The 16782-nt window shown below is 36.3% G+C and overlaps 1 protein-coding gene across 13 annotated transcripts in view; it reads right to left on the reverse strand.

The window, feature by feature from the left end:
- The window catches only part of cadps2 (Ca++-dependent secretion activator 2), a 295984-nt gene that overhangs the window by 20981 nt on the left and 258221 nt on the right, over nucleotides 1-16782 (reverse strand). For 6 of the 13 annotated variants that reach the window (XM_088645116.1, XM_088645118.1, XM_088645121.1 and 3 more), the window contains 6 exons: nucleotides 13669-13824; nucleotides 9683-9830; nucleotides 9074-9088; nucleotides 7000-7074; nucleotides 6315-6398; nucleotides 6164-6196 (listed from right to left, as the gene is read on the reverse strand). In XM_088645116.1, the coding sequence (XP_088501242.1) occupies nucleotides 6164-6196; nucleotides 6315-6398; nucleotides 7000-7074; nucleotides 9074-9088; nucleotides 9683-9830; nucleotides 13669-13824 (511 nt within the window). The remainder of the gene's footprint in view (nucleotides 1-6163; nucleotides 6197-6314; nucleotides 6399-6999; nucleotides 7075-9073; nucleotides 9089-9682; nucleotides 9831-13668; nucleotides 13825-16782) is intronic. The other 7 variants (XM_088645119.1, XM_088645124.1, XM_088645125.1 and 4 more) reach the window with 3 other exon arrangements.

A 16782-nucleotide genomic window follows, 5' to 3' on the forward strand; every position in this document is an offset into this window, starting at 1 on the left:
AAGCTCCCTTCATTGGGACTAACAAATGAAAGTCAATAGTGTGAGATAAGACTGAAAGTTGGATGGAATAACATTTCAGCACTAAGTTTTTCAATGCACAGCCTGCAGTCCTTGCCGTGTGTGGGTGCCTGTGGTTATGTTGAAGATTTAAACTGATTGGGAATATACCACAACCAATGATCACCAACACCAAAATAGAAGGAACCTCACTGTGGTTGAAACTTCTGTGATGTCAATAATGTCCACACAATTATGTAGAAATGACTTAGAAACCCCTCAAAAAATCATTTTATTCATGATGTCATCTATAATGTTTGATAATAATAAGAAATGGTGGCACAATTACAAGGATGTGCAAGTGGAACCACTAAAAAATGTTTTTCTTCCCTGCATGTGAAGTGTATTGGGTGCATAGTTCACAAGTTGACTTATTGTCACACAAATATAGGTATGTACAGGAACAATTTCGATATAGAAACATGAAAATACATTAAACAAATTACTAACAAAATACCAGTCAAGGTCATATTTACATTTCTGTGACAAGTGGTGTTAGGGAAATAAAGATATTAAACCTCTAAAATAATTATTAAATGCACAAGACACAAAATACCGTACAGTTGGAGTTAATTTCAGTCAATACCACAACATCCGAAGTGGTGGCACATTGCATGTATGTACTGAGTTAACTGTTTTTCTAAATTAGGCAGCAAAATAACATTTTTAACGCATTGAAATAATGACCAAATAAATTTTGGAAAGAATGACTTCCACATTTTTGTTGAATTATAATGTTTTTTGAGACTTTTTGAATAAATCAGGTGCTTGTGGGAACACAGGAACACAGGATTTGTAACACAGGAACACATGATTTGTAACAGTTGTTTTATACAGTATATGTGTATACTTATTATGCATGTGCATCCTGCACTACTTCCATCATTTGCACTTGTATCAGGCAATGCTTGGCCTCACTGCACAAATGTCAGTGCCATTTGGTTCCTACCCTGTTAAGAGTTTGTTGATCATTCAATCGTGAAGTCATATTATGTGGAATAAGGATGCACCAAGCTGTTACATTTCTGTCCTACTTACATGTAATGTTCATCTTGCAACATGGTGTTGCTCACTAATTGTGGCACACATTATATAAAACAACAATGAAAGACAAATAATAGTACTACACATCCTAAAATGTTTGAGATTTCAAGATATCAAATATTCCACAGAAAGAAAAAAGGTGAACATGTTACAAAGTGCTACACAATTTTTCACCCCAGCTGAAAGATTTTATAAAGGTAAAGTCATTGTAAATATAGCAGTGCTAACTCATGAACTGTAAACAAAGGCCTGCCTAGTATCTCAGAAACCAAAGAAGCACAAACACTGGTTACAACAGCACAAATGTAATAAATTGGGTGAATTAGGAATCCATGTTTGGTTTGTACTGTTTGAAGGGAGGCAAATACACAGGTTCAGTGATGTCACTCCCCCCCCCAAAACAAAAAATCCTAATATAAGGGAATCATAAGCACAACCCGTAGTTTGAAAAGCACAAACCAGCACAAACATAGCACAAAAGCTAGAGGTTTGGTTCTCCTGAACCACTCAAGAGTGGCTGAGTAACATCACTACTAAAAAAAAGAATGTCTTATACGACATAAATTAAAGCAGTGCAGGGTAGCACTTGCACTGTAAATGGCACAAGCTGGCACAAATGTAGCACAAATGAACGAGACTGGTTTGATTCACCTGCTCTGCTGTAGCAGGGCTGAGTGATGTTATTCTCCTAATAAAAGAATGCCCTGTATCTCAGAAATGAAAGCAACAAAAATTCTACTTTAAATGTCACTGGGCAATAACATAAACCTCATGCCAGCACCACAGGAATTTGCTTTTAAAAGGAGATTCTTCTCCACATCATTACATATCCACTTCCCATCAGCTGGCTTGAGCACTGTAACAGTCAGTAAATTGTAGCTCTAAAGGTACACTTAATATTTTACACTTAATACACTTAATATTTTACATTTATCAAAGATTTATAATAATCTTTGCAAAGCCTTGACCAAGCAGATTGGGTCTTTGTGTAAATGCAAAGGAATGTATTTGAAAGGCCCCTCTGAAAAGAGACATCATAATGCTATATCCAATACTGAACCATCTAATGATATTTAGCACAGGTGGCCTCCATCAAGTAATAATAATAATAATAATAATAATAATAATAATAATAATAATAATAATAATAATAATAATAATAATAATGAACTTTATTTTATATAGCGCCTTTAAAGGTGGCTTCTCAAAGCGCTTTACAGGATGACAATAAAAATAAATAAGAAGACTACAACAATAAATAAGAAGATTTCACAAGATAAGACACAATTACAATTACAACAATAACAACAGAGGAGACCGTGGAAGGTGGTACTAAGAAGAGCAGAGGGGTGAAGAATGGAACCAGTTAAGTAAAGGCTTTTCTGAAGAAGAAGGTTTTGAGTCTGGATTTGAAGAAGTTTAGAGAAGGTGACTCTCGGATATCCTTGGGCAAAGAGTTCCAGAGCTTGGGGGCATAGCAGGAGAAGGCCCTGTCGCCCATACAATGTAGACGGGCTTGGGGGACAGTAAGGAGGGCAGAATTTGAAGAGCGGAGGTTGCGAGGTGGGGAGTAGGGCGATAAAAGTTCAGACAGGTATTGAGGTCCCAAGCCATGTAAAGCCTTATAGGTGAGCATGAGGATTTTAAAGTCTACGCGGAATTTGACCGGAAGCCAGTGCAAGGACTCCAGGATAGGAGTAATGTGAACACTTGCACTAGACCTGGTCAGGATTCTGGCTGCTGAATTTTGGACATACTGCAGTTTGTTCAGAGTAGATTTAGATACCCCAGGGAGTAGAGTATTGCAGTAGTCAATTCGAGAGAATACAAATATGTTGATCAGCTTTTCAGCCACAGTTAATGATAGCATAGGGCGTAGTCTTGCGATATTTTTAAGGTGAAAAAAAGATGTTTTGACAGTATGCTGTACATGTGGGTCGAATGTTAAGCCAGAATCGAATATAACCCCAAGGTTTTTCAATTTTGATTGAAGCTCAAGTACAGAGCCATCTGCAGATAGGGTTACAAGACTGGCTTTACGAAGTTGATGGGGGGTACCAATAAGCATGACTTCAGTCTTGTCACAGTTAAGATGAAGGAAGTTTTGAGTCATCCTAATTTTTATGTCAGAGATGCAATTAGATAGAATAGAGACAGCCAGATCAGTGTCGGGTTTGGTATGAATGTATATTTGAGTATCGTCAGCGTAAAAATGAAAGCTGAGGCCGTGTGATCTTAAAAGCTGACCAAGTGGGAACATGTAAATGCCGAAGAGCAAGGGGCCCAGTATTGAGCCCTGGGGGACACCAGACTTGACAAGACCAATTTCAGACCTGTACCCATTGAGAGAGACAAAGTGACAGCGATCAGTGAGGTATCAGTGAGGTAATATTTAAACCATTTGAGGGCAGTGTCAGAGACTCCAAACACAGTCTCGAGATGAGAAAGTAAGATGTTATGGTCAACAGTGTCAAAGGCAGCACTGAGATCAAGAAGGATGAGTATGGAAAGAGAACCAGATTCAGAGGCTATTAGGAGATCGTTGGTGACTTTGACCAGGGCGGTTTCTGTGCTGTGAAGTTGACGGAAGCCAGATTGGAGGGGTTCGAAAAGGTTGTTTGTCATGAGGTGGTTATGTAACTGAAGTGTGACAGCACGTTCTAGAATTTTAGAGAGAAATGGTAAGTTGGAGATGGGGCGAAAGTTGTTAAGATTGTCGAGAGCCATGTTAGGCTTCTTTGGCACGGGGGTAATAGCAGCAGTTTTGAGGACCGTTGGTACAATGCCGGTGCTCAATGTATAATATTGAGGACAATGGGACAGAGAGAAGAGAAACAGGACTGGAATAAAGTGGTGGGAATGGGATCTAAAATAGATGTGGTGGGTTTCATGCGCGTAACTAGTTTGTTAAGGGATGCTGAGTCAAGAAGAGAGAAGCTGGAGAGATGGGAACCAGAGAAGTTGGATGAGGAGGGAGGAGGTATGGAAGTCTGTATTCTGTTTCTTTCCAAGGCCGTAGATCTAAAGGTACTATTCATCAACTAAAGCGGTGGGTACCAGAACGATACCTGATAGTATCTCAACCAATCACATAGCATCCAACACATTTTTGTTGGTTAACTTTCAGGCTCCTCTTCTCTTTCCTACTAAACTGGGAATATGCTTTTTCCAACCATGTGACTGGAAGAAAAACTTTCTCCAAAACACTAGGCCAAGAGACTCAACAAAGTAAAGAATTCTGCCCAACATAAAATAATTTTGTGTTTGAAAACCCACTGTTATTTTCATCTGATCAGTGAAATAACAGCTGGACTCTTTTTGTTGTAATCCTGGATATCCAAGGATATTCAGTACCAAGCTATAGCTGGGATAAACAGAGTTCTCCTTCATGTTTACCTTGCAGCAGGGCACAAGAAGACAACTGTGCACAGACTATTTTTGTTTTTAAAGACTGAAGTTCAACAAGACACTAACTTCTGGCAGGGCTGCCCCCAGCAATGTTAGACAAAGCCCTTTTCCTCTCTTTCTGCAGCCAGGACACTTCCTGCACAGAGTAAGCAGCTGCCAAGTATGACCATGGACCAACTGTGCCAAGTTCTGTCTTCTCAATGGGAAGTTTAGACTCATCAAGGACATTTAGCCAATGGATTTTATTCCCGTTACAATTCTTGATAAATGAACTGTTCCGAACACATGCTCACATTTAGTTCTCAATAGTAAACGTATATTCATATATATCTGAGTGTATATATATAATAAATAGTAAACACATATTTATATATATCATGTGAAACTAATAAAACCTACAGTGTAGACCATAACACGTTATAGTCTATGTATTTTAAATTAAATCTGAAGTTATTAACTCTTTTGTAATCCCTGCATGAATTATCAGTTTTTGTATTACAGCAGATCATTTCACAAATTTATTCTGTTTGTTTTGCATGTTTTTGCTGTTATATCAATACATAATATATTGTATATTTAGAATCCATGTGTCAGTCTGTAAATTATTATGTTTGATTCCTAAAAGTCATCAAGTACTCCTGCAATTTACTGTTGCAATTCCTGATTGTTACAGTAAATTAAAACCCTGACATCACCTCACTCTCACCAAGACATCTCTATACATATTGACTTCCATTAGGGCTAAATGGCATGAATTTATGAATCCACTCCAACACTCCGATTGACCCACAAAAGACAAGGACTTTGTGAAAACAAAGAAATGTGTGAATATAAAATAAACTACTCAGTTATATTGTTGAAGGCGATACCTACTGTAAGCTTTTATAAGAAAATGGCAGGATGAGATTCTTGGCCTTATTAAATTTTTATATACATTCATTCCTCAATTGGCAAAGTTAACCATCAATATGACTCTAACTGAGCAGATCATTTTTATGCAGGTGGATAGCTACAGTACCAGTCACGCTCATGATGGTTATTTGGTCCTTAAAGTTTTCATGCTGTAGCCACTGCAGTAAGAAAATAATAGATCAGCCTAAAAATGATACGCAGATCAGACACGTTTGTGCTGGACTTTCTTTCTCTGGAATAGATGTTGATATGTTGATTCAGAACAGATCATTCTCTGGGCAACTTCTTTTACAGATAGGCTGCTTTCAATCATGCCAATAATAATCAAGTGATCTTCATCACTTGAGCAGAACAGGTTTTTATCTTTAGTTATTACAATACTGCTGCTCAAACAATCAACAAAACAATTTTAAAATGTAAATGTATGTTTATTTAGGTTTATGTCATGTTCAATGAGTTATTAAACTAAAATCTGTTAAATGTAGAAGGTGCTGAGTATGGAATAGGAGTAACTATTAACTGCATTTTGTAGGCCATGATGTTGGTATTAAAGCAGATAACTGCTATTGAAACCAGAGGATGCAAAAGTTTTAAAAAAACATATTATGGAAAAACAAAACAATTTCACTTGTTTAGGAAGGTGGGGTGGTGGGGAGTAGAGTTTCTGTATTTTTTATGAGAAATTTGTCATTACAAAAACAAAAAGTGTTTTGGTTTTTAATTTAAAAAAGTCCATACTTACAGGAACATCAACATATTTTGCAGCTGCCTTTACCTTAAAAACAAAAAGATAGATAAATGCTGACATTTTTTACTACATAATTATCACAAATTGAAAAGGAAATTAAATATATTTAAGATAATCATTTTAAGTCTGTTACTTTGGTACTTACTGTAAAAGACAGAAATGAGGAAAATAGTGTTCCTTCATCGTATCTTGAGAGTTTGGATAGTACGCCATCTAAAACAGCAGCAAACTACAAAGGAAAATAATTTTGATTCAGTTTTGTTTGACAGAATGAGGGAAACACTGCATTAAATTGGTATTGAAAGCCTATGTGCATGTTTTGGTTGGTAGTTTCTAAATACTATCAAAGAGTTGTTGAAAAATATATTACTTATTTTAAAGAGAATGTAGCAATAAAAATGTAGAGTTGTTTTATTTTGAGAAAATATCCTAATATCTGAATCTTCTCAGTGAGTGCAATTTTCTCTCACGCTGTTGTTGGCTATCCACAGGTACAGCTATGGGTTCTGGTTTCACATATCTTAGTTACAGCTCTATTAAATAACCTGACCTGCAATAAATGTTATAGTAAAGTGTGATTTACACTGGTGATGAAATCATTTATCTTTTCATAGATCTGAAATCCCCCCTGCTGAGTCCTGGGCTCATTAGAGAGAGGCTGAGCTGGGATGTCTGATAGGAAAACGTCTGTGGCACTTGGTTCAGCACATTAACATTAAAACATGTCGAAAACAAAAATAAATTAGGCTTGAAATAAATAAGACCAGGAATTAACATTTCTTATTTTAAACCATTTAACACATTAAGATTGGAAATTCACTTGCTCGTACCTTAGAAACCAACAAGGAAATCATTTCCTTAAAAGCCTCTTCAATCAGGTCATCTATTTTGGAATGGTACTGCTGCTAACAAAAATAAAAGGCACAAGATGGGTGACATTTTAGATGTTTGTAATAGAGAACAGACTGGCAAAAGCTTCAAAATCTCCTCTTTCTATCAAACACTACTGACTCGTTATGAACACCACAGACCTAAAACCTTGAACACAATCTACCCACCCCAAGCGTTTTTTTTTTACATTCAGCACTGCAAATCTTCCCATGTACACAGTTGAGTTAAGCAGCTAATAGGTCTATTATAAGAGTGAATTGAGTTCCCACTCTCATTTAGGCAAAGGAATTTGAAGGATATTTTTTGTATTCCCTACAATTAGGACAGCCTTGTGTTTTTCTAAAGGACAGGTCCAGCTGGGAGGACGAAAGACTTGCTCAAGATTCAATTAATGCAGCATTTCATGTCTGATAACTCTTATTCACAAGTTATTTAAATTGTGCTGAAGAGAAAAAAAGTGCTTTTATTTATTTGTGTGAAAGAAAGCCTTTACTTATAGCAATGCAGGCAGAAGTTCATAAAATTTGATGATTTCCCTTCACAATATCTCTAAAGAACATCTAAATTAAAATTTTCAATCAACAAAGACAGATGCTTGGTAACAAATTAGAGGTGCTTAGAGGTCACTCTAGTAGCCCCTTATTCGCTTCACCCTTTTATTTAACCTCAAAAAATGGCTGTTTTTTAATAAATGACATTCAAAATAAAGCTTAAGGACTTTTTTTCTATAATTCAATTAACACTATAATGTTTGCTTTTAACGTATTACTAGGAAGAGTAGAATTTACAATCCATACTGAAAATGTGAAAACAAAAAAGAACAATTCTTTCTACCAGAGTTCATCTGGTAGCAAGCAAGCAATAGACTCTTTTAGATAATTTCGTTTTCAAAAGCCTAACCTGGCATTCATAGTTCGAGGCCACATCACACATTGAATATAAAACAAAAAGCCTATAGCCTATTAAAACAATTGTTATTTTATATATATTACACGCACTTCAAGGAGAACATACAAATAAATGCAGACATCTCTGTTTTGTGGAGTATTTTGTTTGTGATATAATCCTTTCTTTTAAGAAATTCGTTCTATAATTAAAACATAAAGGCTATCTCTGTTGTAGTTTTATAATTCAGCTATTGAACCTTTAACACACAGTAAGAAATTAGCATTATCTAAATAAGCTTAGGGAATTTAATCCTGTTATTTGTAAATTTGCTTCTTAGCCCTTTAGCTCTTGAAAAGATGAGGCGAAGAACATTTGATGAAAAGCTATTCAGCCCCCTCATACAGTAATTGAAAACACCACAAATTGTATTAAATGGAATATGACAATATATTCTATGGCTAAAGGAAATTTGCCTCCAACTTTCTAATACAAAAAAAAAACAAATTTTATTATCAATGAATATGTAATTATTTGAAATTACTTTTACAGATGATCCAAAAACCTAATGCATTTGGAAAATTTCAAAAATACTTTCAATAAAGCCACGTATTAAAAAAGAGGCCTTGAAATATACACAGTTGCTTTGTTGTTGTTTGCTAGTAATATGCTGTTTATCAAATGACTTGAATTATGTAGTGATGCCCTCCCTAAAATAAATGACACTAATAAACATAGAGCGTTATAACCACCCCATTAACCTATCATGGGCAGGAGGGTTCAACACTGGCCAGGTGTATTATATCGAGAGCAAATATATATTCAAAAACATATGTAAAGAATATACAGTATGTGGTAGTTTATAGTGCGCACACTCAGCAACAAGGTTTTACTTGTTCACCTTCTAGGTTTAGTTAGTAAGACTAAAGAACAGGGGGAGCCAGCTGCACGTACAGTATATGAGGTACCTAATTACACAGTAGAATGTGGGGGAATGGAGCAAGGGCTGGGTGTATAAATATCTGTTCTCTTCCTGAATTACTCAGTTGAAGCTATCATGCAAATTTAACTTTTATATTGTTCAAGTGTATTGGAAGACAAAAGACACACCAAACATATGACACTTACCCATTGCTTAACAATCTGGATTCAAAGTATGATGTACAGGAGTTAAGAAAATAAGAATACAAGACAGAAGAAAAAGCAGAAATGAGAACAAAATCACAATGATTCTCTAATAAATAAAATAAGCGTGATACTGTATGATAAAAAAGCTGAACTCAAAACAACTTATAAAAATGCCCAAACCAGAGGTAAGTGATTACAACACCCCATGTAACTCAAACATTATTTGATGATTGACACAAAAGTCAAAAACAACCATTAAAACACCATTCCTCTAAACATAAATGGATAAATAAGACTGTGAAGGACAGCTGATTACCCTTTTCAACAAAACGTACAGAAAATAATGCACACATTTAAGATAACACAAGTGCAGCTGCATGTGTATGCATTTTCTCTTCTAGTATTATTAAGATTCTACATTTAAGGAATGTATGTACAGGTATAATGTACAGTATAGATAGATAAGACTTAATTGATCCCGAAGGGAAATTGATGTGTATGTATAAATATGTGTGCACCTGAATCTAACAAAACATTACTGTTTTTGATTTTCGTGTGTTGTTTCACTAAAATATCAACATTTTAGCATACAAAAAGCAACATGCATACCTCTTGCCCTGCATCTAGTACACAGAGCTTGGAACACTGCTTCTTGGCATCCATTAGCACATTAAACATGGTGCAAACAGAAGGAGACACTCTGTAATCAGTTGATTTGCTGGCCTTCTGCATCCTGGCATCAAAAGCAGCTTTTGTTCTGAAGAAAATAAAAAGGCCATTTTAAATGGATCTTCTTTTGGGACTAATTAAAAAGATCTCTACCATTCTCTCGAGTGCAACTTAAAAAATGGCAATAACAGAAAAGCAAAAGCAAACTGAGATGAAACCAAAAGAAACAGTGAGTGCTTGTAAAGCAATAAAGATTTTTTTTAACTTTATTTCTGGTTAGAGAGGCCATATAAAATGTTTTACAGACCTGATGAGAATAATAAAACTATTCAAACTGAAAACAAATTTGCTATGGTATTTAACAAAAATAGTTTTAAACGAACAAAATAGCACTTCTGCTATTTGTGAAATATGCCAATTAATGCCAATTAATGTGTCATAATAAAATCTAACAAAATGTATATATAATACATGTACAAAGATAAATTTTCTTGACTTTATTTCTCAGTGGAACTACAGTACCATTCATCTCAATGCATTAAGACATTTGTCCCTCAACTAGTGATTCCCTCATAGGAGTAATTTGCTGACTGTTTAAGCACTTGCCAATGACAGAATTCAATGAATTATCCTTATATTAGGTTCCACATCACACGGACGTAAGATGTTGAATCACATAAAAGTGAGTCTGAACTGTAGGGTGGATGATTCAAATGCTCAGACCATCACTGGTAAATGCTGGCCCATGCCACCCTGGTCTTTTACACTGGTGAATTGTTATGCTTCATTACAAAACCATACTTATGTAAATATCCCCCTGTTATGTTTCATGGATATTTTCACCCAACCAGTCCATCAAATTGTAATGTTGACCAGTGATTGCAATTTTATGCTGCTTTTAGTCAATGAGCATTGTTTTTTTTTCAAATTCCAAAAGATAAAGGTCATAATCTAGCCATTTGAGGAGTATGAATTTTGGGAGTAGAAATTCTGCATTAGTCTCAGGGAAGCAGTAGTAAACTGTTGTCAGACAAGGTACAAGATTAGCTGGATCATGGCTGAAGAGCTGCTGCACCTCTTTAATGGATTCTACCCTCTGGTACAGATGTTGCAAGCTGATCTTTCAGGGAGCCAATCAGGCAGAAGCTTTACATATATTAAGATGCTTATGGATGATGGTTTCAAAAGTTTCAATAAAGATGTAATTTCTTTTGTAAATTCTATTAACAAGATCCAGCAATCTCACATTATCATGCTTTCAATAATAGAGATTGACTCTGGATTGGTCGCAATAATGCATACAGCATGAATGACACAACAGTCAGATTGATTATGAGACTTTTTGAAGACCCCCCAAAACATGGGCCTTCTATACTGTATAGCAGTGGTTCTCAAACTTTTTAGACCAAGTACCACCCCTGATCAAGCCAAAGCATCCAAGTACCACCTACAAGTCATGTTCTCATAGGAACCCCAGAAATTCTCAATGACTAACATGAGCGTGCGTGCGTGCACACACTCTCATACACATATAATAAAAATTATAATAAAAAACTTTATTGATATAGTGCCTTCAAATGTGGCTTCTCAAAGCGCTTTACAGAAAAAAAAAACAGGAACAACAACAATTAAAAATTAACAATAAAAAAGCACCATTTCAGCGAGAGGGGTGAGCCCGTTTAGTCGAGCAAAGCAGATGTGAATTCATTTTTCAAGCCCTGATACAATTCACAACAGAGTCTAACAGATTTTAAATCATCAGGCATTTTCTTGACGGCAAAGGTCTCGCAGTGGATGTTGCAATGCGTCCATTAATTTCTGGAGCAAATCTAATTTGTGCAACTACACCACTGTGTCGGCTTGTCATTGCTCTAGCACCATCTGTACAAACTCCGACGCATTTTATCCAGTCGATGCCATTCTCTCAGATAAATTCATTCAGAAGCTGAAATATGTGCTCTCCTGTAGTTCCTGTTGATAGCGGCTTACAGAACAGAAAGTCCTCATGGGACGTACCCTCAAACTCGTATCAAACATAAACGAGCAAATTGGCCAAATCGACGACATTTACAGACTCATATAATTGCAGTGAAAAGCAACTGCTCATCTTAATGCCCTCTATCAGCGTACTTTTGATATTGTAACGCAACGGGGTTCAGGCGGGTGCCCTTGCCGCATCAAGCCGGCTCTTACACAGTGCCTGTCGGCTGTATGCGTTACACTCTCCCCTGCTTAACTCGCCGTACTCAGCGAAGGGCTATCCCACCCCGCTTCTAACACCAATGTAACGCAATGGCCGACAGGCACTGTGTAAGAGCCGGCTTACCAGAGCGGTGACGTCACCGCCCTTCCCTGTTATAGCAGGACCACAGCCACTAGGCTGGGAAGAGATCTCTTTTTAGCTCACCGGGCAGGGTCCCTGTTGAGTGACACGGGAGTCCTGGGTTCGAGCCCCCGACGGTGGGGGGCTGACTTGATGCGGCAAGGGCGCCCACCTGAACTCTGTTGCGTTACAATATCATCCACCATATTAATAATTCTCTGAGTGACTGTCTTTCAGAGGGGGCAGCAGATCGAGCTGTTTAGCAGCTTTTTCTCCACACATAATACGTGTCAGCTCTTTTGCCAACGTTAAATAAGGTTCTTTAAAAATAGCTTGGGGCTTACCTGCTTTAGCAATCCACAAGTTTGCATTTTTCCCCATTTCTGTTTCAGGAGTCCATCTCAGAAGTTAAAAGAAGTTTTTATTTCATGCGCATGGGAGTGAAACACAGAGACGCTCGTGTATTTTTCTCAAATTAACCTAGAACAGTTCTTAAATATTTTTCTGTTATCTATCACGCTTTCCTGTGCTCACAAGATTGCCAGCATTCGTAGCACATATTTATATGTTCTCCTGTGCTTACAACATTGGCACTGTTCTAAAATCATGCACATTCTCCTACCTCCCTATATGCTGGAGACAACTTTTTTTAAATACAATTAGTCACTTTTGTTCGTAGCACGCATTTCTGTGCTTTCCTATGCTTACAAGATTGGCGGTGTTCCAAAATCACGCACATTCTCCTACCTCCCTATTTGCTGGAGATACCTTTTTTTAAAAACAATTGGTCACTTACGTTTGTAGCACACATTCCTATAGAATGGTGTAGAATTACATTGTAGCTCTTGTGTCCTCTTAAGTATAAGCACTCGCTGTATCGTAGTACATAGGCTGCGTATTCGTCACGTATTAAAATAGAAAATATGAAAACCCGTCCCGATTTTTCATTGCACACAACAAAGTTCCAGGGTCATATTGGGTACCACCTGGCGGCTCGTGGTACGCATACCATAGTTTGAGAACCACTGCCGTATAGTATCTACAAAATGGAAAAATCAATGAACCATCTTTATGTTGTAAAAATATGTGAACAACAGCACAATAAATTAAAATGTTATCTTAAAATATTTAAAAAATTGATTGACACTTTAAAAATATATTTGTTTAGATGTGCTATCATGTGTCATATACTTGAGCTAAACTGGGGTATGGAATTGCTGCAAGCTGATCAATAAGAAAATATCTAAACTATCTAAACTAATAGTTTACTAATGTCTTGGCTATAAACAATTTCTAAAGCAAATAGCTACATTTTTGTTTTGAATATATTGTTAATGAAAACTGAATATCCATCAGTTATCAGAAAACCTTTGTTGTCACAACCTAGAAAGTCTTGTGACACCTACATGTACAAATCAGTGACACCAATTAAACTAGATAGCATGTTTTTTTTTTGTGGTAGGTGAGAGAGAACCAGCGCATCTGGAGATGACACCAAAATACAATTTCCAGGAAACAGCAGATAACCCAAAGACATTACAGTATTTGATTAAAAGCTATTAATTATTTACAAAGTAACAACGTTATTTACAGAATTTCTGACCTTTTAACACAGGCTTCGACCATATCACTGGCCATCAGTTTGAGTCGCTGTTCCAAGTGCTGGGCAAACTCGGGTTCTGGCCAATGGAGGTCAAAGACAAACATTTGCAATGCGTCCAGTTTCCAAAATAAATCTTCTGATGTTGCTGATCCATTACTATAAATAGATGACAAATTAATATCAGTATTGGAATGACAAATCTAAGCTAAAGACATAGATCTGTTTCTATTTCTTCTATGTTAGGCTGATATTTTTCAATCACCATTGTATATACAGTGTATATATATACACTGTGATATAAAATCATAATATGATAGTTTTGATTAACTGGAGACTCTATTTGTACTTATATCCTGTAAACCAATATTTACAGGACATTACTGAGTGCAGCTGTGAAGTTGTGAAAAGAACCATAATTTGGAGGATCACAGTACATAAAACATAACATTAAAACATTTTTTAAGATCTTAATGAGACATATACATCTTAATTAATTTTCAACAGTGTTAAAATACATTCAAAACAACATTGTAGTTTTTAACTTAAAATCATTCTAATAATGTAAAACATATGTCTTTGCATTTGTGAAAATACCGTCAAACTGTGCAGAGTTTAAGAGGTGACTGTGTCCCTACTCCTCTTCAACACATGCCATACATTATATCTATAATCGAAAAGCAGATGGCAGGTCTGTTCCGCATTACATATGACGGAAGATTCCTCCAAGAGCATGGTGTCCTAATACTTTTATTCAGATGTATACAGTACTTACACTTTTGACAACGTTGAAACTGTTGTTGTAAAAGTATTGTGAGATTACCTGAGATTAATTGAATCTTGCACAATATAAACAAGTCGACAAGTGAAATCAGGAAAAACATATATTCTTGTATTTAAAGATTTCAGCTTTTTAATGTTACATATGAAATGATAGTGGTTAGCATATGTTTAATTTGTGGCTCTTCTTAATCAGTGTCCACATTTTCTAAATCCTTTATATTTAGGTTATACATTTCTCAGAAATATTCCATACATGGTTTCTAGGAAATAAATGAAAAGTCCTGATTACAAACACATTTTAGAAAAAAAAATATACACAAGACAGTGGTCACTTAGTTTTGGTGAAATTGTAAAGGTTAGAAAAAGACGCACAAGCAACAAAGTGTACAACAAACAGCTAAAGGGGAAAAGGCGCACCTTTTGCCTTTAAAAGACTGTTCCCTTCATAAATGGTATACCATATAAATAGTTTGGCAATTTACAATGCAATTAAGTCAGTGTGACAATAACTCCCATTCCGGCTAATTAAAAGAAGGTTCTTCACTCAGCCTTCCCAGCTCTGTGGTCCCTCCTGTGCTTTCCTTTCAAGTAACTTGGCTAACACTGTCTCTTCCTTGTCTTCACTTGGTATTCTCAGAGCAGTGATCCCAGTGGGGTAGGGAGCCTCCAAACACTTTGATACATCACATAACACTTCTCTGAAATCTCATGGGCCCTTACCCTAAAAGACTAATAAATAGTCTCCAAACTGTTTATTTCCTCATAATTATACAGTAAATGGACATCGTTCTGCAGACTTCCTGTGCGGAAACTTTAATTCTAAGTATGTAAATATTTTGGAGCTATTTAACTTGGAACAAATGTACAAATCTCATTACATATTAAAAATGTACAGTATGATAAACCTTACAGCATCAGACATACAGTATTTAAAAAGGATAATAAAACCTCACAATGAGAATATATATACGCAAAGAAACTTCCTGCCACTTCTGTAGGATGACTTTTAAAAATTATACTTTCACATATATGTGCTTCTGCATAAACTAGGCAAAAGGAGGAATATGCAGTTCTATGAAGGTTGAAAACTTCTTTTACTGAATAATGTTTTCATAATGTAATACATTAAATATGGTGAAAAATACGATGAAAATTAGGAGTGCACAAATACCACATTGAAGTGAAACATATAACATCAAGATACTGTAGTACCACCAACAGCAAGTAGCACCACTAAAAAAGGTGTTGTGTAGACTATATATTTCAAACACATGAAAGTCTACCAAAAGGGTGAATTATTACTGCTAAAAATCTTAAAATACAGCTCAAGGGAAGACAGTAAAATGAATTAACTGCCACTGTAGAGCATTTTTCATCCCCAAGCACTAAACATGTAGGAGGGGACATGCTTTATCCACCACTGAAATGTGCAACCACCTGGTGCTACCTTTGAGGCCAAAAACAGCTCAAAATATCTAAGCAGCACAAATTACAATTGTCATTTTTCAGCTACTATAACCTATGGTCAGAGCCTTTTGTTACAAAATAATTGGTAAAAAATAAGTAACCTTTTTTCTTATTTTAGCAGAATCATGGCAGACAGCTGTTTAAGGATTACATAGTGTTTTAGTGTCAGTCGTGCTCTGCACATGCTCAGCTGTCTCCTTGATATCATGAGGTTTTTTAGTTTTTGCAGTTCTGTTTGGGCAAATTGCATAGGTGAGGGTTTGAGGGTTTGTTTAGTTTTGTTGTTGATGCCCAAATGTTTCCACACTTAAAGGCAACCATAAAGCGATAAGAATGAATTTCTAGAGACATATGACATGGCAGATATACTGTATCAGGTTCCACGTAATGGGAAACCTTTAAGATTGTCATGAGAGAACATTATTTCATACAATCCCTCCATGAAAAAGGAATGATGTTAATAGTTATCTGCCACTGAAAAACAGCTTCCAGCCTATAGAAAGCATATAAAACCTTAATAATATCCTAAAATTAAAATGTGAATAGAATATCATTTTTGAGAACAAATTAGAAACCTTCTGTTGAAGTTGAAACAAAAACACTTCGAATGGGGACTTTTCATGACTGTGACAGGGCAATGGGAGAGCGTATACTGCCTGAACATGCATGTGGATATAAGGGGGGTGATGTCAGTAGAGTGCAGCTGGCTTCCCTATGCTACGTGTGGAGAGTGATCAGTCCTGATCGACTCAGAGGAGTCTGACCCTAGCAAGCCAGTGAAAGATCAAAGGGTGGGTGTCAGCAGGACATGATTGTGTGAGGGAGAACTGGGCTATGTGATTGGGAAATCCATGTGGCTGTGGAATG

The sequence above is a fragment of the Lepisosteus platostomus genome, chromosome 9 (genome assembly GCF_059453375.1).
Source record: "Lepisosteus platostomus isolate fLepPlt1 chromosome 9, fLepPlt1.hap1, whole genome shotgun sequence".
In the NCBI taxonomy this organism is placed as follows: domain Eukaryota; kingdom Metazoa; phylum Chordata; class Actinopteri; order Semionotiformes; family Lepisosteidae; genus Lepisosteus; species Lepisosteus platostomus.